The 24412-nt window shown below is 55.2% G+C and overlaps 2 protein-coding genes across 13 annotated transcripts; one reads left to right on the forward strand and one right to left on the reverse strand.

Annotated features, from left to right (window-relative positions):
• Positions 1-365: 365 nt before the first annotated feature.
• On the reverse strand, positions 366-16190 carry AZIN2 (antizyme inhibitor 2). 12 transcript variants are annotated; one of them, XM_042885267.1, is made up of 11 exons: positions 15954-16190; positions 15741-15836; positions 6779-7273; positions 3673-3838; positions 3403-3576; positions 2504-2676; positions 2254-2385; positions 1744-1909; positions 1287-1631; positions 829-1043; positions 366-656 (listed from the first exon to the last, which is right to left on the reverse strand). In XM_042885267.1, exons 3-11 carry the CDS (start codon positions 7108-7110, stop codon positions 515-517), a joined length of 1845 nt encoding a protein of 614 aa, XP_042741201.1. In that variant the 5' UTR covers positions 7111-7273; positions 15741-15836; positions 15954-16190; the 3' UTR covers positions 366-514. The 12 variants fall into 12 exon arrangements, with proteins under 12 accessions (XP_042741201.1, XP_042741203.1, XP_042741204.1 ...); XM_042885269.1 differs by lacking the exons at positions 15741-15836; positions 15954-16190 and adding an exon at positions 8334-8350; XM_042885270.1 differs by lacking the exons at positions 15741-15836; positions 15954-16190 and adding an exon at positions 7619-7637.
• On the forward strand, positions 8649-10343 carry AK2 (adenylate kinase 2). The gene is made up of 4 exons (XM_042885204.1): positions 8649-8747; positions 8838-8932; positions 9477-9549; positions 10122-10343. Exons 1-4 carry the CDS (start codon positions 8649-8651, stop codon positions 10341-10343), a joined length of 489 nt encoding a protein of 162 aa, XP_042741138.1.
• Positions 16191-24412: the final 8222 nt, after the last annotated feature.

The raw sequence follows: 24412 nt of genomic DNA on the forward strand, positions 1-24412 counted from the left end.
TGTGTCCCCAGCCTCTGGCTTTCAGGCTCTCACAGTGTTACAATCTTTGGCTTTTATGGCCTCCCACCGCAGAGCTGGGACAACGTGGCACCAGGGGCAGAGGTGTTCATTAGGGCAGGAGGGTTCATTAAGGCTCCCAATGAGCCTCAGCCACCCCCTAGCAGCACACATCCCAGAACCCACCTGCTGTCCTCACATCCCCCCATGCCCCAGGGCACCTCCAAGGCTGGGGACAACAGCTTTGGCATCTCTAATGAGCATGGCCTCATTATGCGGCCAATTGCTCATCTGAGCCGGATCTTCCGCCACCTCAGGCACAGGGAGGGGAGGGAACGCCAGGGGGGTCCTCATGGCGAAACCCGAGCCAGGCTCAACACCTATTTATTACCATAACTCCTATGAAAGCACCCAAACCCGCTGAGCACACCGTACAAGCAGGAGGAGCAGGACTGTGCTATGCTGAGCTCTGCCTGCAGCCCTGTGGGTGCAGGGTGCTGGTGTGGGCCTTCCCTGCTCAGATGATGCTGGCTGGGGTGAAGACCGGGGGAACGCAGAGGGACTCCACCATCTCCCAGCCACATGAGAGCGGAGTGCAGGCGCTCTCATGGTCATCTTCTGCTGGCGGTGGCTTCCCCTGGAGGAGCTGGAGGGCCTTCCTGCAGGCACAGACACCCAGAGGGAGCAGGAGGCACCCACTCATGAAATGTCACAGAATGGTTACCCCAGATCTGCTCCCCTCCCGCAGGCAGGGAGCCCAGATCAAGGGCAGCTCAGTGTCTCCAACTGGCAGTCCTGCCCTCAGCCTGCTCACACAGGGCTCTCTCTTACCAGGCCAGGCGGGACATGGCATAGGTGACGTGTGGCCGGGGACACCCACTGCACAGGGATGAAGTTGCGATGGTGTAGGCACCCATGTCCTGGAAAATCAGCCAGTCCCCATCCTGCAGCTCAGGCAGCTCCGCATCATTGGTAATCTGGTCCTCTGCATGCCCCAGGGGACCCCTGAGGCTGCTGCTGCACAAGGGGTGCTCTTGGCAGGGCTTCTGCAGAGGACAGATCATGTGGCCACATGAGAGAGCATCTGCACCACAACACCAAGCAGTTTTACACAAAATAAGACTCTGGCCCCAAAACAGAAGGACCAGCTATCAGTCCCAAAAATGCTTCTTAGGGACTGCGCAGATCAAAGCAGATCTCACAGCACGGGAGGAGCACTCAGCAGCAGAGGACAACAGGACATACCACGCTACTCCGCAGGGCTCTCCCCAGCCAGGCTGGATCCTCACCTTGTGCAGCAGAGGCTTGGGGCAGGGACTGTCAAACAGGACACAGCTGAAGGTACCGTAGATGCCATCGCTGAGGTGATAGACAAGGCTCCTCTTGCTGCCAGACTCTTCCCCTGGGGAGTAGGGAGAGGCTCGGGGGCACATGGGCACAGAGGCAGATCCATCCCATGAATCCCACTTACCATCAGAGCCTGGCTGTTCCATGGGAACCTCTTCCTTGCCAGTGATGCTGGCTGCAAAGGTGAAGGCTGAGGTGACATAGTATCGCCCGGGTGTGGCAACAATCTCCACCCCACAGCCTTCCGGGAAATACATGTTCAGTGCAGAGTTTATCACAGCAGCAATCTGGATGGGAAGATGCACTTGAAGTGAGCTCAGTCATGCTGCTCAGCACAGGGCAGGGAACCAGCTCCAGTCTCACTCTGCCTGCCCAGAGCCAGCACTGGGAGGCACATACCTCTTCAAACTGGGCTCTGGTGTCCTCGGTGCCAGGAAATCCCCCTCCGATGTCCAGGAGGTGCATTCGATAGCCCAGCTCTGTGCCCACATCAAATGCCAGCCGTGCCTCTGCGACAGCCTGGGCAAAAACCTGGGGCTCCAGGCTGTGGCTCCCAAGGTGAAAGCTGAGGGCACAGCCTCTGTTCAGAAGGGCTGCCCATTCCACGGTGGCAGAAGGGGGACATGGCACTGAGAGATCCCCTCCACAGCAGCTCTGTGCTCCCCACATACCTTCCTGGGAGAGACTGCCCAATCCACTCCACTGAGCCCCCCTCTGCAGGCCAAACCTGCCCCAGATTGGTGCCAATAAGGGACATCTTCCCTAGGTGCCAGCCCCCACCTCACTGCCAGACCATGCCGCCCTGCAGTGCTCTGTGGACTCCTGAATTGTTCTAGCAAGGCAGAGCTCCCTGCAGGGCTGCCCAACAGAGGCTCAGCACCCCAAGGGGACAAGGACGACACGCCTTACCTGATGCCAACAACCTCCACATCTTGCTCCTTTGCTGACTCTAGCAGGTGCCGGCAGGACTTGAGCGTGGCCCCAAACATCATGCTTGGATGGGCAGAAGGGCTGGGGTCAGCAGCAATACCCAAAAGCATCCTGCACAGCAAAAAGCACTGTTGAGTCTTTGGGCCTCCACCAGCCCACAGCCACCTCTCCGAATCCCACCGTAGACCCCCAGTCCAATGCTGCCTCTAGATTCTGCACCAACACCAACCTAGCTTGAGGGTGGCTCCTGGCCACCTTGCCCAGCTCCACCTCGTTGTCGAAGGTCATCAGCTGCACACCGTGGCTGGCTGCATATTTGACGTGGGCAACCTGCTTGCAAGGGCTGCTGTAGAAAATCCTGTCAGCTGGGACCCCGATGCTTTGAACCTCTGCAATCTCTGTCTGCAGGGAAACAGCACACATGAGGCAGGTCTCTGGGAACAGCCCTGCTGTGCCTGGCCATGGCTGGCTGCGGGCCCCAGCCAGCTTGTAGCACTGCAAAGGGCAAACCGCCAGCACCGCAGCCTGAGTTTGCTCAAGAAAACTTTCCTAATCTACCAGAGCTCACAGGGGTCACCGTGGGCTTTGTCCTGACATGGGTAGGTTGAGGCAAGGTGTTCACATGCAGCACAAGACCAAGAGGAGAGAAAACAAGCAGAAAAACTGAGGAGGCGCAGGTTTGGCATCTTCCCTGTGAAATGCGGTGAGATCTGAGCTGTAATGAATTCCCACACTTTCTCCCCCTGGCAACATGTCCTGTTCAATTATGTGCCAGCAAGTGGCTTAACTTCGGTTCTCCTCGGAATCTGGCTATCAGCAAACGGTGAGCAGGACGGAGCAGGAGCTCTGCGCTCGCTCCTAAAACCGCTGGGACGGCGGCGGCAGCGGCACCCCAAGGACGCGCCCTGATCGCAGCCACGGCGGCCAGGCGGGACAACGGTTAGACAGAGAAAATGTCGGTGAAAGGGAGCGAGCCTGAATCACCGGACAACAGGACGGGGCGTTCTGGGCTGTGTGGGCAGGGTTCTGACAGCAGGGGGAGACTCTTGCTGCTGCAGATGCTGGCTAGCGAGCGGAAGCCCCACGCGTGCCCGAGGAACGCTCATCCCGAGCCGCTCCCCGCCGCACCTTGTTGGCGCAGGCAAAGCCCGCCCCCAGCTCAGCCAGCAGCCGGATCACCGCTCCGCTGCTGTTGCACCTCACGGGGAAGTAGGGCTTCACGCGGGGCAAGGCCTTCAGGAAGCGCACGTGTTTCTTCACGATGTCCCCGAGGTCTGCCACGAAGAAGGCCTGCCGGTCACCCTACGACGAAGCTGAAGTGAGCAGCAGTGGCTGCTCTGCGACCCCCTGCTCCAAGGGGGGACGGACGCAGAGCGCGGCAGAGCTGCCCGCCCTTACCGCCTGGCACAGCTCCAGCAGGGTGCTCTCCAGGAGGTCCCTGCTGGTGAAGCCCTCCTCCACCATCGTGAAATTGGATTCGTTCAGGTACCCGTTCATGGTCAAGGTGTGACAACACCAGCGCGAAGCCTCCTCGAGCGGCTCCGGCTCCTCAATCTGCAGCACGCTGGGAAAAAGAAAAAGAGGCGGAGCTCCGGAAAGTCCAGCAGTGCGGCGTCCCGGCTGGTCCCCAAAGCGCCCCCGGCCCTGCGCGGTGTGCGGGGGGCGCTGCCTCAGGAGCCCCGTGCTGTTCTCCAAAGCGGCACTCAGAGCAGCGCTGGGGTTAAAGCGTGCTCACCAGAGGGAGGAGGCGCGTTTCTCTGCAGTGCAGAGCTCTGTGTTTTTGTTCACAGCAGCTGCCTTTTTCAGCAGCACTTCGGCACCGGTGCCACGAACAGCAAAGCCAACCTCACTGTGAAGCCAGTGCTTTATATATCCCAGAACGCGTGTTTTTGTGCTTCGGCATGCAGTTAGACCTGCTGTATGTTTCAGGGGGAGAAGTTTCCTTGTGGTTTTCAAACTGCCAAAGTCTCAGACCCACTTCTGGCCACACAAGCCTCAACAAAAGCAAGGCATTTCTAAAGAATGTAGCACTCCTGGATGTGGATCCATGCTGTGCTTCCAGTTTCACTTCTCTCCCATGACACAGTGTGTGGAACAAGAGGACAAGCTAGGCAGCACGGTTGTGTTTCCTGGCTCACACAATTCATGGAGCAGCTTTAGCAGCCTCTTTCCTTGGATCCAGCACATCCCATAGCCCAGGGAGCAGCAGACCTAACACAGGCTCACAGGAAACATTTCCACTCCAATAAGCCAGGTCTAGCCACAGGGCTTTTACAGGAAAATTGTCCCTCTGATCAGAAGTGAGCAGGAGACAAACATTTCATTTCTCAGAGCTGAACAGCACCTCCTCCTCTGCAGGGACCTACTTACAGCATTTCAGATAGGCACCGGGAGAAAAACCACACTGACCCCCGAGCAGCAGTGTGTTGTAACACATTGAGCAAGCACCAGCAGCAAAGCCCAGACACAGGGAAAGGGCTGGGAGGCTCTAGGGGCTCTGTACTCATAAAATGAGAGCAACTCCGCTGGCCTCACCCTTCACCCCCCAAAGGCATTACAGACCATTCTTGAAACTCAGTGCCGCCAGGCATTGCCCTCTGCTCCCCTCCTCCCCACGCCAGGCAAGCCAGCAGCCCCGCAGCTCCGCCACCTCAGGAAGCATTTCAGCAGACTGTGGCCATGAAGCTCCCGCGAGAACAAACCGCCCTCAGCTGCAGCGGCTCATCCTGCCCCGGTGCCCCGCCTGCCCCCGACACCCTAAGCCAGCCAAGCCTGCAGGGGGGGAAGCTCCTCAGCCTTCAAGTCTCAGCACCCTCTCCTGCTCTGCCTCACAACCGTGGCCGTGGCAACCGAGCCCGGCCAACCCCATTGGCTGAGCCGCCTCCGAGCATCCTTCATCCCTTTCCCGGAGCACAGCGAGCACCATTCCCCCCCGCCCCCCGCTCCCATGGCTGGGGCTGCCCCCGCGGACACCCTGGGTTCTCACCGCGTCCCCGGTAGCTGGTCGCTCATCCCCAGCCGTGCAGCACAGAGCTGTGAGCCTGCCTGCAGCCCGGCCCTGCTCTGAGGATGCTTGTGGCTGCGCGTGCATCGCGTGCGCGGGGATCCTTGGGGGGAAGAGTGCCAAAAATACCTCTGAAGCACCGCTTCCAGGGCAACGAGGCTTTGTGCAGATAAAAGCTGAGCAGCGCCTGCCTGGTAGGGATGTTGGCCAGGGGAGGTGGGCAGGGAGATGTCAGGGACTGACTCTGCCCTCTGTCGTGCTGCTGCCAGTGTTTCCCAGCAGCAGAGCCAGCCCTGCCAAACATGCAGATGCCCTGTGTCTGCCTTTGCCTGCATTCGTGCACTTGGAAATGACTCCATGGCTCCCTCTCACTCACACCACAGGCTGAGTGGATTTTTTTTCTACTTCTTGTTAATTTGCAATTCCTGCTCTCTGGTCACTGGGAAGACAACACTCAGAGCACGGAGGAGCAGCTGCCCCCCCCCTCCATACAGGAGATGAAAGGGACCCGGAGCCTTTTTTCTTGTATTCAGCACTGGCTCCGTCATGGCCTCTCCTGGCAGCCCCGGGCAGGGAAGCTCTCTTCTTCGGCGACACCCTGCCCTATTCCGCCCTCAGTCGGGCACCAGGAGCAGCCGCAGCTATAAACGCGCCGTACAGAGACATTCCCTGCAGTGGGGCATCGGGTCCCCGCAAGCGCTGAAGGCTTTTTGTGCCCACACCGCGACACGGGCAGCGCAGGAGCAGATCCAGATGGAGCCAGGGCAAAGCAATTCAAAGCAATTCAAAGGGGGCGAGCGAGCCGGCTGCGGCACGGAGAGCTCTCAGGCTGTGGCCCAGCAGCGCCGCACCCGAGTTCCTCCCGGAGCTGCTTTAGTCCCTGCGTAAGGAAAGCCTCGCGCCGGCAGCTCGCACCCAGCACGCTCCGCACGGCGGCGACCCCCACGCCCGCACAACGGCCCGCCGCTTCCCCGCGCACGGCCCCGTCCCCGCGACCCCGCCCACCACTCGCGTGGCCCCGCCCACCACGTGTCCGCGTGACCCCGCCAGGCGCAGTCGGTGGCGGCCATGGCTCCGAGCGCGCAGGCGGGGGGCGGCAGCGGGCAGGCGCCGGGCGCGGGAATCCGCCGGGGGATCCGCGCGGTGCTGCTGGGGCCGCCCGGCGCCGGAAAGGGCACCCAGGTGAGGGGGCGGCCAGCTGAGCCCGGGCGCGGCGCGGCCTCCTCGGGCTCGGCTCCACGGGCCTGTGCGTGGCTGCCCCGCGGGGGCACCGGGCGTGCGGGCCTTTATCGCGGCCCCCGTAGGGTTTCCTGGAGCCACGCGTTCCGTCCCGTCCCGCTGCCGAAAGTGGGGACGAGGTCCGGTCGGCGTGATTCTGGGTCTGGGGGAGCCCGTCCTGGTGGGAGCAAAATCGGAGCGGCCTCGTCCTCTCCTTGCCCGGATCCGAGCCGGGCGCTGCGCCGCGGGGCCGCCGCTGAAATCACCGCGCTGGGCGCTCACCTTCCTTCCGTCCTTTCCTGCAGGCTCCGAAGCTGGCCGAGACGTACTGTGTCTGCCACCTGGCCACGGGGGACATGCTGCGGGCCATGGTGGCCTCGGGCTCCGAGCTGGGCAAGCGACTCAAAGAGACGATGGATTCGGGGAAGCTGGTGGGTAGCAGCTGGGGGGACAGACTGACACATCCTGTACCAGCAGCAGCCAAAATGCACCTCCTTGTCAGAAGCCCAAGTGACAAAACCCAGTATGTGCAGGAAGGGCAGATTGTAGGGTGAAGGCGACGTTCTCCTTATTACCCTGCAGGAAGAGCGTCCTGTAAAAGCATCCTCCTCCATCACGCTTCTCCTTGCTTACCAGCAGCCTCTGTGTCCTCAGTTGTTCCTTTCTGTCGTGGAGTTTTCACACGCGACGCAGTTCCAGTGTCACTTCACATTCCAGGCCATTGCAGGGTTGACGGCTTTCTCCTTTCACCTGCATCCCAGATCTGCTTGCCTGTAACTGTAACATGAAAGCGGACTTAGGAATGTTGCTGTGGGAGTTACAGCGTAACAGTGTAATGCTGCACAAAAGCCACTTGCGTCCCAGGGTTAGGTTCTCTAGCACATCTCTGTTCTGGAGATCTTTCAAAATTACTGAGATCCCTTAAGGAAACCTGAGGGGCAGCAAACCGCGGTGCCTTGCCCCACAGCGAAGCAGTGTGGGCAGATCTGGGGCATTGCGGCTTGCTGTCACTGGCTCATAACACCCCGAGGAGACTGCAGGCTCAGGAACGAGGTGGCACACGTCCAGCTTTAGCTTAAAGCGTGCATCGCAACACTGAGCCTGGTTGTGAAAGATAGGGACCTTATCTGGTGAGCGCCAGTATCTGCTGTGTGTGTGAGGTGCGGGCGCTGTGCTGCTGTGTCCCGTGGGTGCTCTGGCTGCCTGATAACTCAGCTGGGAACACAGCAGCACTTGGATCTGGGATGGTTTTTTTTTATGCTCAATTATGTGTTCATTCCTTCCCTGAAAGGGGTAATCAGGAAAGCACAGAAGTGTTGCTTTACCCAGGCTGCTCCCCACCCACTGCTTCATGGTCCCGTTTATGTGCAGTGACAGCCTGCTCCTGGGTCCTGCTTGGTCTCAGCTGTGCGTACTGGAGGAAGCAGCACCTGCTGATGATAAGGAGAGCTGCTATTGGAGCAGACACCCGTTCTTGGGGCTGCAGCACCTGGTAGTACTTCTGAAATGCTGCAGCGTAGGGAAGGCACTGGTTCCAGATATACAGAGGTGGTGATGTGGGAAGAGCTGCCCAGCAGGGCCAGAGTCTGTCAGCAGCTATTTGGGCATTTACCTTCACACATGCTTCACGAGCATCAATGAAAAATTCACATGCTTTGCCCTTCCTGGCTGGGCCTGCTTACTCAGAGATGTGTGAGCGAAGGAACAAAGTAACAGGAAATAAAGGTTATGTTGGTATCAATGGTTGTACTGAGAATTGGCTTAAGGAAAAAAAAAAAAAAAAAAGGGAGATCTAGGGAATTTGTCTTAAGATTGATTGCCCATTTTGAAATACAACCTTTGCACCAGAGCTGTAACTTCACTGTTAAAAGTCCCTGCACAGGCCGGGGTGTCCCTGGTGTGCAATGCCTCGTGGGCTCGTCGGGTCTTCATGTTGGCACCATGTGGGATGTGGGCATGGCGGAGTGTGCAGCTTTCACCCTGCTACAGCAGTGACCTGTGATTCTGCCTTTGGGACTGGGATCGGCCGTAGGAAGGCTCTGGTGCAGGCTGGGTGCTGGCACAAGTACAGCTGCTCTGTGGGCAGCTGTGTGTAAGTCCCTGCTGCCTGTTGACCACGCAGCCATCTCTCCTCTTGCAGGTGAGCGACGAGATGGTGGTGGAGCTGATTGAGAACAACCTCGACACCCCGCCCTGCAAGAACGGCTTCCTGCTGGACGGCTTCCCGCGCACGGTGAAGCAGGCTGAGATGGTACGTGAGCTGCTGCTCGGGCAGCTCTTTTCTTCTGGGAGATGGGAAGCCCCTGGTTTCCCTCTCTGAGTTGGGCGTTTGCTTTTGCAGCTGGATGAGCTCCTGGAGAAGAGGAGAGAGAAACTGGACTCCGTCATTGAGTTCAGCATCCCTGACTCCTTGCTCATACGGAGAATCACCGGACGGTAACTCTTCTCTCCCAAAAGCTCTGGGGGCTCCTGGTTCATGGGAGAGTGTCCTTGTTTGGGATCATTTTGGTCATTGTCACAGCACTGAGACCAGCCCTGCAGTTAGCCCTGTATCAGATATCTGCTCTGTTTGAGCCTTCCATGGGCCAATCTGAACACAGCCTGTTGCTGATACGAATCAACAACCTTGGTGACCCAGCTCAGCCCTTAAGCCTGCTGTCTGACAGCTAATATCTGCTTCTCTAGTGCTATTACTTCTCCCTTATGCAAGCCGTTTGGGCACTGCTGAACCTCCTGTTCAGGATCAGTCCTGGCTGTGCAGAGATGCAGATGTCTCCTGCTGTTTGCTGTGGCGCCGTCACCTTTGTGCTCCTCCACTTCCTAGTGCAACTTTATTCCAAGCACTTGAAGAGGCCGTTGGTACCAAAATAGCAAGAGAAAATTCTCCTAATAGCAGGTTTTTCTGTGCTGATGAATGGCAGGTTCAGGAGACCTCATCCTGGCACAGGACCCCTTTGCTGACACTTGCTTTCTGTCTTAGGCTGATTCACCCAGCAAGTGGCCGCTCTTATCACGAGGAGTTCAGACCCCCGAAAGAGCACATGAAGGACGATGTATGTGAGCTCCGAGGCCACAGCTTACCTTGCTTTGGGTTTAGCTGTGCTTTGCAGCATCTCTGGAAAAAACTTGTTTCCTTTTCTCCCACCTTCTGTCCTGCCTTTCTGGGGAGCGTGGGGATCTGCTTGGGCAGCCGAGGCCAACAGTACTGCAGGCAGCAAGGCCTAGAGGGACGAGCGAAGGGTTTGGCTGTTCTGTGGAGCCCGGGCTCTGCCACGTCACAACTTGGTGGCCTCTGTCCTTAGCTGAAGTTGCAGTGGGTCCCAAATGCTTTCCTTCCTGGGGAGCAGCTGTAGCTGGCATTCGGTCTTGGGGCTCCTTTTAGCAAGCAGAATGGTGCGTGAGGGAAAGACCATCGTGCTGAATCCTTCTCTTCAGTGATGGCTCTGGGACTTGGTTTGTCTGCTTTGGGTTCACACTGCTCTCCCACGCTGACCTGGGGACTCAGCTCTGCAGCGCTGCATTGCGGCCCAGCCTGGAGCAGGGAAGCAGGGGTTGTAGCTGCGCAGAGAAGGGGGGAGCGCAGCAGGCTGCAGCTGGCTGGAGACTGTCCTCTTGCTTCTCCCAGGTCACTGGAGAGCCCCTGATCCGCCGTTCAGATGATAATGAAACAGCCTTGAAAACCCGCCTGAAGGCCTACCACACACAGACCTCCCCCCTGGTCTCCTACTACAGCAAGCGAGGGATCCATACTGCGGTGGATGCCTCCCAGTCTCCTGATGTGGTGTTTGCTAGCATCCTGGCAGCCTTCTCGAGAGCGACATGTAAAGATCTGGTTATGTTCATTTAGGGCTCCGTCCCTGATGGAGCTCACCCTTGTCTGTCTTTCTCCATCTCTGTCTCTCTTTCTGCCTCTCTCTGTCTCCTCGGGGCCAGGGAGAGTGAAGAACTAAATAGAGTAGATGAGGAGGGGTGATGCAGCCCGAGGCAGGACTCTGCTAATTCTCTATTAAACGAGCTGAACGGTTTCCATCTCAGTGTTCTGAACGTTGGTCTGTCTGCAGGTGCGGGCGGCTCGGCCCCTAGAGGTCGCAGTGCGCCTGAGCGCAGCTGTCAGAACTCAGCTCTGCACCCTTGTGCTCTGGCTTCGTTGTGGAGCTGCAGCTCCCCAGGAGAAGCAGCTGTACTTCCAGCTATTCCTGGCTGCTCCCCAGAGGATGAGCAGCTGTGGGAGGCAGAGCTTGGCTGTGCGTGCGGCCTGCTGCTGCTCAGGGCTGGGTGAGGACTTGTTTCCATTGAATGCACGTTACCCTGTGGGACGGCAGGTTCCCCAAGAGCGTGGTTTTCTCTCCGTTCTGATGCTGTTTGTGGCATAAAAATAGGGTGAAAGACAGTGGGGGTTTTCAGTTTCTCATTTGTGGACTCAGTTCAGGTGTGGTGAGGGATGGACTCCAACATGAGCAAGTATTAGTGAGAGGCTTTTAAAAAACAAACAACGTGAAGTCTCTGGTCAGGCTGCAGTCACTGCAGTGATTTGATTTCTGGAGGACAAGAAAAGGACTGGGATATCAGTTCTATTCTTGCATCCCTCCCTTGGCTTTGGCCAAGGAGATGAAGGTGTGTTGAGTTTCCCCTGATCCCAATGTCTAAATAAAGCCTTACTGCAAAACATGATTTTTTCAAAGCCCGGGGGACAGAGTTGTTGACCGCTGGCCTCTCGCGCCCTTCAGCCAGTGACCATTTTTATGAGCTCATGTTTCTCGAGCAAAGTCAAACAGCTCGTCCTGGCTGTCCAGCTCTGCTTACTGCTTGGACATTTCGGTGCCGTTACGCCACCACGAACGACCTTGCAAGGCTGGGGACAACCTTTGTCCATGCGTGCACCCAGCCCTGCCTAGAAGCTCTCACTGCAATGCAGACTGGCCCAGATAAAACTTTGTCCTTTGGCCTGACGTGTTCACTGATTTCATGTTCCTGAGTCCTCCCTTTCAAGGAAGATGGCGCGTCTCCCTCGCCTCCCCTGTGCTGGGCTGTGTCAGAACAGGTGCTCTGAAATCCCTTGGTTTTTCCTGATAATTACTCTTTTGTCTGGAAATGACTCTGTCCTCGTATGTTCTTTCCAGGAAAACGGCCCTCTTCCTTTTCAGCAAACTGGAAATAATGCTAGAAACTGAAAGCAGTTGATTTCTTGCTCCTGAAAGCGTGAGTGTGCAGAGAGGGGATTTGAAAGTAACCAAGGGTGCTGGTTTCATCAGCTGCCTGAGTTTCCCCGGATGGCTGTTACCTCAGCACTGGTGTTCTCCCAAGAAAAGGCCTCAGTGTGCAGGAAGGTGGGCTGAGCACTCGGCGCAGGACTGCTGTGCTCTGGGGCAGAAAAGATGTGTTAGAGCTGCCTCTGCCTCTCAGTGATGTAAAGAAACTGACTGGAAACAGCTTTTATCTTGGCTTCTTGAGAGAACCAGAGCCACAGTCCCCTAATGCTGTCATAATGCAGGGTTCCTGGCCAGCTGGCATTCCTGAGTCTGGTTGAGGTTTCCACAGCAAGAACAGCGTGCTCTTCCACTCTCCACTTCTTTTTCTCCCTTGTGTTTGCTTTGCATCCAGCTCGACAGCCTTTTATGCCATAAACCATTTTGTTTTTTCCCTAAATGTATTTTTTTCTTTGTTCCCATTTGTTCCAGCTGAGTGACTCCGTGAACCAGATGAGACCTCACCAAACGCTGCACACTGCTACGTCAGCCATTGCAGCCTTCCCCTGGTGCAGGGGAGGCAGGGAGGGCAGCTGGGAGGGGGGATGGATGGGAAGAAAAAAGGAGGTGGTAAACAAGGGGATTAGGGGTTGGCTTGGTTGTTTTTTGTTTGTATTTCTTATTCAGCGGAATCATTCTGAAGAGGAGGTGGCCTTCTGCTTAGAAACCAGTGTTTAGGAAGGCAAAACTATTGCAAAGCAGCATCTGTAGCAGTGACCAGAGCCCGGTCACTGATGCTGGCAGGCAGCGCTAGGTACCATTCCAGGCTTCTCCAGGGCTTTCAGGACTCATCTCACTGGTTCTTAGAAGCTGGAGGCTATTGAAGGTTTGCTGTGATTTCTAAAGCTGCTTCCTGTCAGCGAGGACCAAAATGAACAAAAGGCTTTTCTGAAGTAGAAAAGGAGGGGGAAAAAAAAAGAAAAAAAAAAAAGGCTGCTGTGGTGTTTTCCTGAAAGTTTTGATGTTCTTGTTCTGCTGCATTCCTCCACCCCAGCACAGACTTCCCCACGTTCTGCTGCTGCTGAGCTGAGGGGCTGTGGTGCTATGAGAGCAATCAGGTGGCTTTTCTGTGATCTCGACCAAGCTGGAATTACAAAATGCTGAAGAAATGCAAAAGAACCTTTCTTAATCGACTGCACAAATAACATTTAATTGGGTTCTTTGCATTTCTTTTAGATCAAATGGTGCCTTGTCTAACCTCTGAATCAACAATAAAATAACCCCTTTGCATTTTGTATCTGTTGCTGTGTCCTTTTTGACCTGCAGACGTGGAAGAAGGGAAGCAGGCGACATACTAACAGGTGAGGGGGGTGAACCTCTGCTCTGATGCCATCTCAAGGACGTTTCTGTGCAGCTAAAAACACGGCTAAAATCCCTTCTGCGCTCTAATGAGCGTTTCAAAGCTTTGTATCACCATAGCAATGCCTCTTGCTGACTTTGTGCCTCTTGTTTCTTCGTCCATGGCGCTGGAAGCACAGCCCTGTGTATGCTGACCATCTGTGGTCAGAGCTCCTCTCAGGTGTTTTTACAACTGAAGTCATACCCAGCCTTTTCTCCCTCTTCCTTTCTAATTGCTGGTGGGGGGAGGAGTTGCCGTGATTTCCTCTCTTGCAGTAACTGTGAGCCAGATGCTGCCTTCTGTTTCCTCTTGTGCCTTTCCTACCTTGCTGCTCACCTCCCTCCTGACCAGCGTCTGTCAAATACACAAGACAAAATCTGCTGGAATGAAGGGTCTGCAGGCATTTCTCCCGTTATCCTGCCTCCATAGCATCCCAGGCCCTGCCATGGGTTCTCAGAATCCCAGAGGAAGGTGGTGCTGATGAGAAGTCATTTTTTCTCCAGTGCGTTTGGTCCCAGGCAGCAGCTGCTTGCAGCTGAGGCTTTGATTCAGGCCGTGTGACATCACAGCCATCAGGTCAGGCTGCCTGTGCCTGCTTCCTCCAGAAAGGACTGGTTCCTTCGGCACCGTTGGGTGCCCTCGCTCCTCAGCCATGCAGTCTCTCTGTGCTCTGATGGTTTTATTACCTTTCCGTACTTCTGATCAGCACTTTCCATCTTTTGAAGGCAAGCTTGTTTCTTCTGCATCTGTGGTGTTCTTCCCTTATTTCTTTTGATGATGGATGTTAAATTATGCTCTTCCTCATCGTTTGGGAGTCTGTCCTTTTGCTGCTTGCCTACTGTTGTTCTCAGAACCTGTTCTGCCTGCTCCTCCTGTGTGTGGGATGGCAGCTCTTGGCTCTCTGAGCTGGGCTTCTTCCAGCTGATCACCAGCTTGCCCAAATGCAGAGCACAAAATGAATTGTTGTGAGGAGGTCGCGCAGCTCACGCGAGGTTCTGTCCTCTGCAGTTGGATCTGTTCTGTGACCTGCCTCCATCACTGTGACCTTGAATGTTTTCCATAGCATGTGATGCTCTGCAGGTGCTGTAAATTCCTTCTGTTCAATGATTTCTCTCCAGCAAGCTGCTTATCAGGCACTCCTTTGAAAACTGTGTTCATATTTCATTTAGAAAATTATTCAGCAACTATAAAAGGGGAAAATTCCTATTTATAGCTCAAGAACTAGCATCAAATAGGACACTGAATTCTCGCTGATAGAGGAAGTGACCTGTTCTCTAATGCAGCAATACTTCTGCTGAAAAGAAACAGCATCTCGGATGGGGGGAAGGGATCAAAAAGCCTTGGGCCATTTCTTTCCATTGAAGATGTGCTGCAGACCTAAAAATGTAGGATCTGGCCTTCTCCCTTCCTGCTGAAACCATCTGTGAATGATACTGCAGAAAACCCTTTCCCTGAGGATCTGTGGTTAGCAGTAATGAGTCTGATGGCTCCTGACAGTCTGTTCTGGAGCTGACCTTAAGTTTCTGATCGATATCTTCTCTCCGACCTTCACCTGGAGCAAAGGAAGTCCCCGCAAAGCGTGCGTGCTGTGCACAAGAAGCACAAATCCCTGGCTTGGGTAGAGCTTGCGTGAGGGTGAGCGTGGCATCGCGTTTGTAGAGCCCCGAATGTAAAAAGCACGTGGGACTGAGGAACAGAGAACTGGCAACGCGCGGCGAGGTGGGAAGAGCACAGCGCTGGTGCCCTGCAGGCCACACGGAGGCGGTGGAGGTGACCGTGCCTCATCTCAGCCCGCCGCCCTGACTGCAACTCCGCTCTGCTCTCCCTTCCCCCGGGTGCGGTGATTCCCCCCAGGTCGCGCTGCTGCTGCCGGCCTCTGCCTGCTGCCGTTCCCTGCCGTCTCCTTTATCCTTCCTACGGTCTTCAGGCTCCTTAGCAAGAGCTGCAGTGGGCGATACCAAGCGAGGCCCCGAGAGGTGGAGGAGCAGAGGATGGGATTCCCCTCGTGTTGCTGTGGAAACCGTTGGAAGGGAAGCAGCAAAACCGGGGCTGGCAGGGAGCGCTGGGCGGCGTGCGGAGGCAGGGCTGTGCTGACATCACGAGGCGAGGCGGCGTGGGGAAGGGAGAGCGAGGGAGGCTGCGGAGGGGAGAGAGCTGCACCGAGTGGGCTCCGGGCAAGGTAAGAAGCCGGGGGAACTGGGCAGGGCGGCTGCAGGCTCAGGACCTGCCTCGGCAGCCTTCGGGCTGATGTGGGGGTGTTCCTGACAGCGGCGGCTTTGCACAATGATCTGAGCACCTGGCACAGCAGGGCTGGGCTCTTGGGACCCGGTCAGAGCCTGGATGCCCGATGCAAAGCTGCAAACGCGTCCCCCCAGGATATCAGTGCGTGTCGCTCACTGCTGGGAAGAGCCGGGCACACCTAAACCTCCAGGAGTGTGCAGCAGCCCCAGTCCCTCTGGAGAAGGGGACCAGAGTTCCTTCTTTGGATAAGAGTACAAACCTTTAAACCTGCAGCACAAGTTTGGAGACCCAGCCTCCCTGGGCTACATCGAGCTGATAGGAAGCTGTAAGCAGAGTTTGTGCTTTGGAGCCGAGCCCAGCAGTGTGCATTTGGGATGGGTATCCTAAGCTATGCGTCTCAAGCAGTCACAAGACTTACCCAGCCTGTGCAGGAAGCAGTCATCCTGGGGAAGGCAGCCTGGTACAAATTTATTGCTGGGAGTTCTCCAGATGTGGATCCTGCGAATCTGCAGACCTTGGAGGCAGAAAACAAAGCCCTTGAAACGTTTTGCATGTCATGTTGTCCTTTAGTGTAACGGTTGCAAAAAGGGGATCCAATTTGTTAGCAGAGAGAACAAGGAGCGATGGTCACCTCTGTGCCATGCAGCATCCTAGTGGAACCCATGTATTCAGCTGGCCCAGGGGGAATTTCATCTCCTTCTACTCCAAAAGCTGGGCTTGTTCATTAATGCTGGAACAGCTGGTGGTGTAACAGCTCCGATTCCGTGGCAGAGGGTGAATGGATTTCATAGCATCAAAGAGGACGGGCTGGGCACTCCTCTGCCCATTGAGACCCACAGTGTGTATCTGACTAAGCAAAAAACTTCGAGGGTTAAAGCCCATTGCTGGCAAGCCCTGCAGGTATCACAAACCATTACTGGGGAGGAGAGAGAAGAGGCACAGAACAGAACTTCAGGTGGAGCTGAAGAAACTTTTTTTTTTTTTTTTTAACATCAAAGAACACGGAGAGCCAATGCCTCTGTCACAAGCATTCTGTTGAAAAAAGTTTCATGTTTGCTACGTTTGTGGAATCACAAAACGTCACTTAAGGAGCTGGGGAGAGCAGTGGGGCCATGGAGCAGTCAGGAATGCCCAAGCATACCTAAGAAAGCAGACTTGTAGCAAGGAGCAGAAATATACCTTAATTAGGGAAGGCTATTGCTGCAAGACGCATGATCTTCCCGCACACAGATGCTGGGTCTACATGGAGCACTTGGGAGCGGCCCAAGTTGGCCATACTGTGGTAACTCTGCAAAAAGCAACAGCTTGTGCTGCTGCGTGGGACTTCTGCAGCAGTGCTGTGCTGGAGGCCCCCCCACAGCGGCTTTTAGCAGAGGGGAGGCTGAGGAGAGGTGGCAGCGCTGTCACCCAGGTGGCTGCGCAGTCAGCTGTGCTGCGTGCCTCTGACGTGGGCACAGAGGGGGAAGAGGCTCTGGCAGCAGCTCCTGCCAGCTTGCAGAGCCGCACGGAGCAGCTGGGGTGGAAGGGAGGCCCCCAGAGCTCCCACATGGGACTCTGCCTGTGCTGGCTGCAGCTCAGGAAGGGTTAACTCTGCTTTTCTGCAGTTCCAGTCCCTGAGGCAGCTGCTGGCCATGCGGAACTGCACACACAGCTCGGGCTGCTTCTAGGTTGTGTTTCATCTTGATTTTTTCAAGGATATTCAAAATGTAGCAGGGGAGCAGCGCCAGAACCGCCTACAAGCAGAAAGCCCCAGTCGCCCCTCCAAGTCCTTGACCTTCCCCACTGTTCCTTTTGTTCACCCTATAACTTGCCTACGCTGCAGAGGGGATGATCATGTGAATATTACACAGCCCGGCATCTGCGCATCAGCTGAAGCAGCTGAGTGTCCCCAGCGAGCCCTGAGTGCCTTCACGCGATCTCTCTTCCACAGCTGTGCTGTATTTCGTGGGTGTTTGTCCCTGCCGTGGGCCGTCACTGCTCGGCACGAGAGCTGTTTGTGGCACTTCTTGTGGTCTTTGCGAGGGAGGTAGAAGGGCAGATATTTCCACCTCTCCAGAATGCAATAGGTGATGCGCTGGGAGCTTGTGCTCTGCTGGCTGTTGGCACCCAGCCTGCAACAAACACCCTCTGAGAAATTGGGCTGTGGACCTGCAAGGCTCTGCAGAGGGCTGGGGCCCCATGGGGAGCTGCCCTTGTGCCAGGGTCCAACAAGGGCCCTGGGAGCTGAGCCAGGTCCTGCTGGACATTCTAATCCTTCCTGTTCCAGTCTCTCTTGGCCACGACTCTGCTGCAGAGAATGTTTCCCAGTTCCTTTGGCAGAGGCACACACAGGCGCCTGCCCTGTTTGCCTTCACCCTTCCCCGGTGCCTGTGAGTGCAGCAGAGCAGTTGTGCACCCAGGAGTGCAGGTCACTGCGTTCCCAGTGCTGCCCTGGGGTCCCCTCTGTCATCTCCCCAGACCTAGGCTGGAATTTCCCTCTGCTGAGGCTCCCATTTGTTTAATAGCTGAGGTTACTTGAGTAATCAATAGTTCCCTGTTCCTTAATGAAAATATTTAGCTAAACCAGCATTTCTAACTAAACCTGGCCTTCACTGTCATCTCTGGGGGAAAATTTAGGCGCACTCTTACCCAACTTACTTACATAGGACTTCGCTCCTTTTTTAGCTACTGCCAGCATCTTTTTTGTTTTGTTTTTTGAAACTATCTGGGAAAGGCTGGAAGCACACGGAGGAGCTGCCGAAGTCATCTGACTCCTGTCAGTCTCAGCCCCTCTTGGTTCTGCTCCAAGAGCTCATTCTCTCTGCTTGCTTCTTCAAAGAAGGTGATGAGGACGGAGTCAATGGGATTCATGTGGCCAAGCGCACTGCTGACATAAATCCCAGCCCACAGGCTCCAGAACTTGGCTGGGCTGCTACCAAGAGAAGAAAAGCTTCCTGTCATACAGCAGGCCCAGTGCAGGGCAAGACCAGGGCTGCAAGATAAGGTGCCCATAGCAAGGCTCCACGACTGTGAGCAGCACTTCCTCGCAAACACTCAAAGGCATCGGCTCCCTGGAGCTGGATTTCCACTGGCTCTGTCCCAGGTGGTGAATGGCTGGACAGCAGTTCTGGGCTCCAGTTTCCTCTGACTGAAGGAGATCTCCGTTAGTTCTGCCCCTGGGACAACAGAAACACCTTCACTGCGTACTGCCAGCATCTCTTCTCGCTTCCAGTATTTCCGAACCAAACAAGATCACAAAGATACTCAAGAGAAACCCGCTTCCCCTCTTCACAGGAATCCTCTTTCTGCCTCACGTATGCCTTCGTTGCCATCTCTCGCACACCAAATGCAGGAGCAAACACTGGGCTTTGGCAGGGTTCAAAGCCTTGGCTGCTCAGGCGGGAAAGAGGCGTTCCTGGTCCACAGCCCAGAGACAGGGTTCTGCTCCCCGTCCACTGCCACGTTCTCCAGCTGCAGTTTTGGTGCTCATCCCATGCTGAGAGCACTGATCCTGCATGTTGGGACTGGGCAGCACCCCTGGGTGCTGGTTGTGAAGCCAGGGGAAGCAGGTCAGAACAGCTGGGGCAGAAAGCAGAGCGACGTGAACCCTGCACGCTGCTGCAGCCGAGCTGCGCGTCCCAGCAGGAAGCCCAGGAGTCAGCACTGCCCTGAGAGGCTTTTCCCCAAATATGCCTGACTGCGGGGGGCAGGGAAATGCAAAGGGAGGCTGTGTAAAGCCAGAATGCCTCTGGTTTGTGAAAATAAGGCTGTTGTCGCCAACAGTTGCCCTGGGTTGGCCCTGCCTTCCCACCAGGTGCTCCATCACTGCCTCAGGCCGTGACTCAGCATTTACTCTACACTGCTGCAGCTTCCCTCTCCTCTGCTCATCTTGTTCTGCTCCAGCGCCACAGCAGAGGATGGTACACAGGACTGTTGGAAGAGCAGCTGCAGTCTGAGCCAGGCCAAGGGCAGGGGCTTGGCAGCCAAGTATCAGGCTGAGAGACGATCACATCTGAGACAAGAGAACTTTGACTGAGCCAGTTTTCAGCCAGGAGCTCATACATTTCCCACCTGGTCAGTGTTGGCTCAGCCCTCTGGAAAATGACACGCATTTTCCTTGCTGCTGGGCCAGAAGTCTGGCAGCACCACGCTGCTCTCCCCATCCTGGCTGCTGGAGGGACCAGAATCACTCCTTTCCCCTTTTCACAGCTGTTGCTGGTTATGAAAATGGGAACATTCCCCAGCCAGTTCTCAGCAGGAACTGCCCCTTCCAGGGCTGACCACACGGGCTGCTTCTTCCTCTTCCCTCCTGCTGTCACAGATCTGGGTACGTTCTAGTCCTGGTGAAGCACTGCCGTTCCTAGCTCCCTTTCCTCACACAGCACACGAGAGGCCCATGGCTCTGGCCTGTGAAGAGGGGGGGATGTTTATTTTTTTGCCCCAGATCTAGAAAATTCTTGAGCCAATTATCCTCCCAAAATACTGGGAAAGAAATAAGAAGCCCTGGGATCTGTCTTGCTGGAGGGATTTACTCTGCAAGCTGTCAGACTGCAAGGAAAATGTTCCTGACACCAGCTACCATCCCAACAGCACACGAGGAAGATCACACCTAGCGGCAGAGCAGAGGGACGCCGTCATGGCATCTCACAAGGCAGTTGTTATTTCTTATCACATCAGACCCAGAGCCCACGCAATTGCCTGTGGTACAGAGCTCAGGGAAGACAGGAAGGAGACAGCAGGAGTCACCGCTGCTGGGAGCTGTGGGGATCCAAAGCTTGGCCAGATTCACAAAGGGCCGCCCTGCCCAGCAAGCTGAGCGTTTCTGGGAAATCCCAAATGGTGCAGCTGAGCTAATTCAGAAAGCAATTGTCTGGCTAGTGCCAAGGTCAGGCTGAGTAACTCCTTCCCTCCGTCTTCCACTTCTGCTGGGTGAGGCAGGAAGCTGAAAACTCCCAGCCTGCTTCTGGGACCCCGGTATGCGACAGCAAGCAGCTGGGTAGCAAATACATGTCAGCACCAAACCCCACTGTGCTCAGTTCCCTTCTTGACTCCCAGCGGCACAGAGACAAAATTTCCTCACTCTTCATTTCACATCTCAGGGAAAATTTCTGCCACTGGTGTTGACTTAAATGAAAAGTTGGTAAATTCAGAAGGAAATGCGGCTTCATTAAGTCAGATGCTAACCTTTGGAACTGCTTTGAGAATTCTTGAGTTAAGTACAATAACTGGCTTGGAAATATCCTGGTGGTTTTGTAACCTTTAATAGCATCTGTACTTCTGCACCCAGACAAGGGTCATCAGACTGCTCCAAGATGTGATAAGATCTCCACAGAGAAACCAGGGAAGAATTCTCTTCCTGTCTTTCCTCATCCTGTTGTGATTGCCATTGCTCAGCTTCCATAAAGCAAAGGAATTACCCAAGCCCAGCGTGGCACAGCCTGGTGTATGGAGTACAGCAAGGGGCCTGTTCCCCCGAATCTGACTTCAGTTTGAAAGCTCTACGGTGGCACTTCTGGAGGTGGTGAATGCTTTGGGAGCGTTGCCTCTGAGACAGAGCAGTGAGACGCAGCGTTGCTGAAGGGGCTCCACATAAGGACTGCTTGCACTGACGGGAGTTGTGTTCTTGTCATCAGAAGTCACCCACAAACTTTTCTCAGATGTCGTCTGGTGCTTTGTGGCATCAGGGCTAAAACTCCTTTGAAGCCAAGCAGCCCCAGAGACAAACCCCAGCCGCCACCTGCCCGTGACAGCAGGTCCCTGGCACTCAATTCGCTGGGCCTTCTCCCATTAGCAGGTCACTGAAAGCTCTGGATTATACCCAGGCAGCACGGACGCTGTAATATGCAAGCCCTGAAACTGCAGCGCCTGCTCCACTACACAGCAAAATAGGTCGTGCATCAGCAAATGAAAAAGGACAGATGGTGTCTGCTAATACAGCTTAGTTTATGGCCTGCAGGATTAACTCACTAGCTGTCATGCCTGCAGAAGATAGGAAGTGGGTGGGTTGGGTGGAGGAAACACAGTGTGCCCAACCCTACCTGTCTGCAAGGTGCACAAGCTGGAAAGGATGTCAGAGATGCTGTGAGGTTTTAAGATGCTGCCAAAGGACGGCCAGCATAGCATCTCTTCTGGGGCACCAAAGCTACTGCCTCACACCAAGCTCTTCTATCCAGCTCCAGCTCCCACACTACTACTGCAAAGGTCAGCTCTGTAAAAAGATGCTGAGCCACGCAGGCATCCCCAGCAAAGACAGGGACACCACCTCTGTGCACCAACAACCGCTCTGCAGGAGAGAAGCCACAGCTTCCTGCCCTGTGCCACCTAGGGGACAGTCTCCAGTTCAGCCTTTTGAACTCCCGAGCAGCCATGTGTCTGCAGGAGCGAGACAGAAAGCTGAGGCAGAAGCTTCAGGTCTTTTCAATGCTTTCTATGTGACACACTGTTCTCCTTTCCTGGAAATCAGGCCAGTGCCTCACTCTGCACTCATTGCAGAAGACAAGCTCTGTGCCAGCATGTCATTTCTCTGCATCTGCTGTCTGAGGGCAAAACGAACCCTTCCCCAGTTCCCCACAAATGGTCTTCCTGAAGGTTTCACCTCGATCTTTGCTATCCCTGCTGTGGCCAGGTTTGTTCAAACCTGAAGGTGCTGAGCTCTCCAAAACATCGCTGTCATCACAAGGAGAGGCTCCTGAGGCAGCGCTGGGCTCCAGCCTCGCTGTGTCTCTTGCTCTCCCCGAGTGTCACAGACAGGTGGCTGCCAGAGGTGTTTGTCACCCCCACTGTCTCTTAACCACAGCTAGCTGTCACAGGCACTGGGGGTTTTCTCCAGTGACTAATTTGCCTGTGTTTATGCCAACACCAAACACGTAATTGTCTGCTTAACAGCTCGGGTGAGGAGGGAGTCTGGCTGCCTCTTTGTATTGTAGGGATCAAACCAGCACTCCTGATGGTAGCACCCTGCTGGCTAAACCTTCTCAGATATAAATCCTGTGTCATTAGGGACGGCTGGTCACCAGGAAGAGTGAATTGAGAGCAGCGATCTCACTTTTATCACCAAAGCTGTACAGAGAGTGTGCAGGACAGCCGATACATAAGCAAATCAGAACAGCCTGTGCTTTTATAACAAAAGGAAATGCTTCTGTGGAGGTGAAAAGCGTATCAGATTACTATTATAAGCACTTACTTAATGCTCCCTACCTTTACGTCATCACTGAAGCAGACAGCATTTATCTCTACGTCCTTGCTCGGGGTCTCCTTTTGGCACGCGTGTATCCGCAGCAGGGCCAGGCCCATGGCCCATCTGGCTGAGACCTGGGGAGACAGGATGCTGAGCCACATGGGCACTGAACCCCCAAGTTGTTCCCCCTCAGATCTCCCCACCTCCCACCTCTTTTGTCAGCTGCTGACAAGCCTTGCCATGTGCGTAGGTGGCTCCCAAGCTTACAAGATGATTCCCCGCAACCCCCAGCCCTCCTCATAAGTGTTCAGGATTTCGAGGAGGGGGAGCACAGCATTCCTCCATCTGCAAGCCTGCTCTGCAGGAGATGTGCGATGCTTTCACAGTGCTCCATGTGGCAACTCCCTCCCAGGATTTCACATGACAGCATCTTCCATGGAAAGTCACAGCAGGGAGTGGAAGATTGTCTGCAGTATGTGTGGGTGTTACGGGAGAGCAGAGTAGGATGAGGAGATGGAGGGGAGAGGGGATGCAAACACAGAGCAAACCAGAATCCGATGGAAAGAGCCTTGAATTCCTGAGCCCAAGGCTCCCTTCTTCTGTCTTTTGCTCTTCATTTAAAAGAATGCCAGTCCCTGTCAGTCCTGCAGTGAAAAAGGGAATCAAGCAGAATCATCTCTTTGTTCCCTGAACACGTCTCATGGGACCGCAGGAGGCGAACAGGACACGAACTAACGAGATCAGTCCAGAGAGTTGGCACACTGGGGAGAGCCCTCCCCAGCCACTGTTGTCTTCCCTGGAGAGAAATAAACGTCTGCTAATGGCATCTCCATCTGAGAAATGATCAGAGTGCACTGTCATTACAAACCAGCGGCTCCCCAGGGCTGCACAGAAAATGACCCCAGTGAACTTCAGCTCTTGGATACGCAGCTGCTACCTCATGTATACAAAGGATCCCTCGCTGCTCATCTCAGAGCTCTCAGGGTGAGAACCTCTCGCAGCCCACAGCTGCCAATCCTGCTCTGCTGGGACGCTTGGAGGAACGCCTGAGGCCCACACGCTCCTGAGCAATGGGGCAAGGAGCCAAGATGGGGTCAACACTGAGCTTAAAACTCCGCTTGTGCTGCATGGTCCGACTCCCTCACACCTCTTTCTTGACGCTGAGCCTCTCAGGGTTGTTTGCATGGTGCACCTCATTGCACCTAGAACCCTTCAGGAGCCCTGGCTGTGCCACCAAAGCAGGGCCAAAGGTCTCAGCCTGCCCAGAAACCAGAGCTGAGTCATTCCAGAGTGTTCCTGCTCAGCAACAAGGAAGAACTCCGCAGTTTGAGCTCCTGGTGTAAAGCCACTCTGCTCCTGTCCCATTTCACCCCAGATGTGGCCATTTTGGAGGGCAGCAACATGAGCTGGATTTCCTCTGAGCTCCATCTGCTCTGAAGCACAGCCGGTGACCCATGAATAACTGCATGTTTGTTTGGGGAAAGAGGGAGAAACCCTGAGAAGAACCTGTGTACTTCCAGGGACATTTGAGGGAGGGACTCACAATCAGTGCCAAAACGACCAGGAGGTTTCAGGCAGATTGAACTCTGTCTGTCCTGCAGACCAGTGACAGGAGGAGGATATTCCCCAGATATCTGAGTAACCAGGAAAGGGGAGAGGGGGCAGGCGAAGGGGACACGGTAGAAGTGGGAGTTTCTGTTTCCTCAGCAGCAAACCAAAGCTGGTGCTCGTCTGCCAGGGCCCCACTGCAGCAACATTCCCAGCCACAGCACAGCCCTGCCCTCCATGCAAATACTCCCAGTCTGAGAGCAGTTTCACAAGCCCTTCTCGGAAGCCAGCCTCTGCTTTCACTCTCTGAATTACAGAGGGGAGTTTTCATTACATCACCAGGGTTCTTCCTCCCCGAAGCCTGTGTCAGAGCAGCCACTTTCCTC

The sequence above is a fragment of the Lagopus leucura genome, unplaced genomic scaffold (genome assembly GCF_019238085.1).
Source record: "Lagopus leucura isolate 7727_CA_CO unplaced genomic scaffold, USGS_WTPT01 Super-Scaffold_100048, whole genome shotgun sequence".
Classification (NCBI taxonomy): Eukaryota; Metazoa; Chordata; class Aves; order Galliformes; family Phasianidae; genus Lagopus; species Lagopus leucura.

Bases quoted from the DNA above. Each gene is read 5' to 3' on its own strand.
- AK2 (XM_042885204.1), top strand. From the start codon at position 8,649: ATGGTGGTGGAGCTGATTGAGAACAACCTCGACACCCCGCCCTGCAAG. The intron at 8,748-8,837 runs GTACGTGAGCTG...TTGCTTTTGCAG, and splicing joins CGGTGAAGCAGGCTGAGATG to CTGGATGAGCTCCTGGAGAA. The intron at 9,550-10,121 runs GTATGTGAGCTC...TGCTTCTCCCAG, and splicing joins AAGAGCACATGAAGGACGAT to GTCACTGGAGAGCCCCTGAT.
- AZIN2 (XM_042885267.1), bottom strand. From the start codon at position 7,110: ATGGAGGAGGATGCTTTTACAGGACGCTCTTCCTGCAGGGTAATAAGG. The intron at 2,677-3,402 runs GTGCGGCGGGGA...GTTTCCCTGCAG, and splicing joins GCTTTGCCTGCGCCAACAAG to ACAGAGATTGCAGAGGTTCA. The intron at 1,044-1,286 runs GTGAGGATCCAG...TGTCCTCTGCAG, and splicing joins CCAAGCCTCTGCTGCACAAG to AAGCCCTGCCAAGAGCACCC.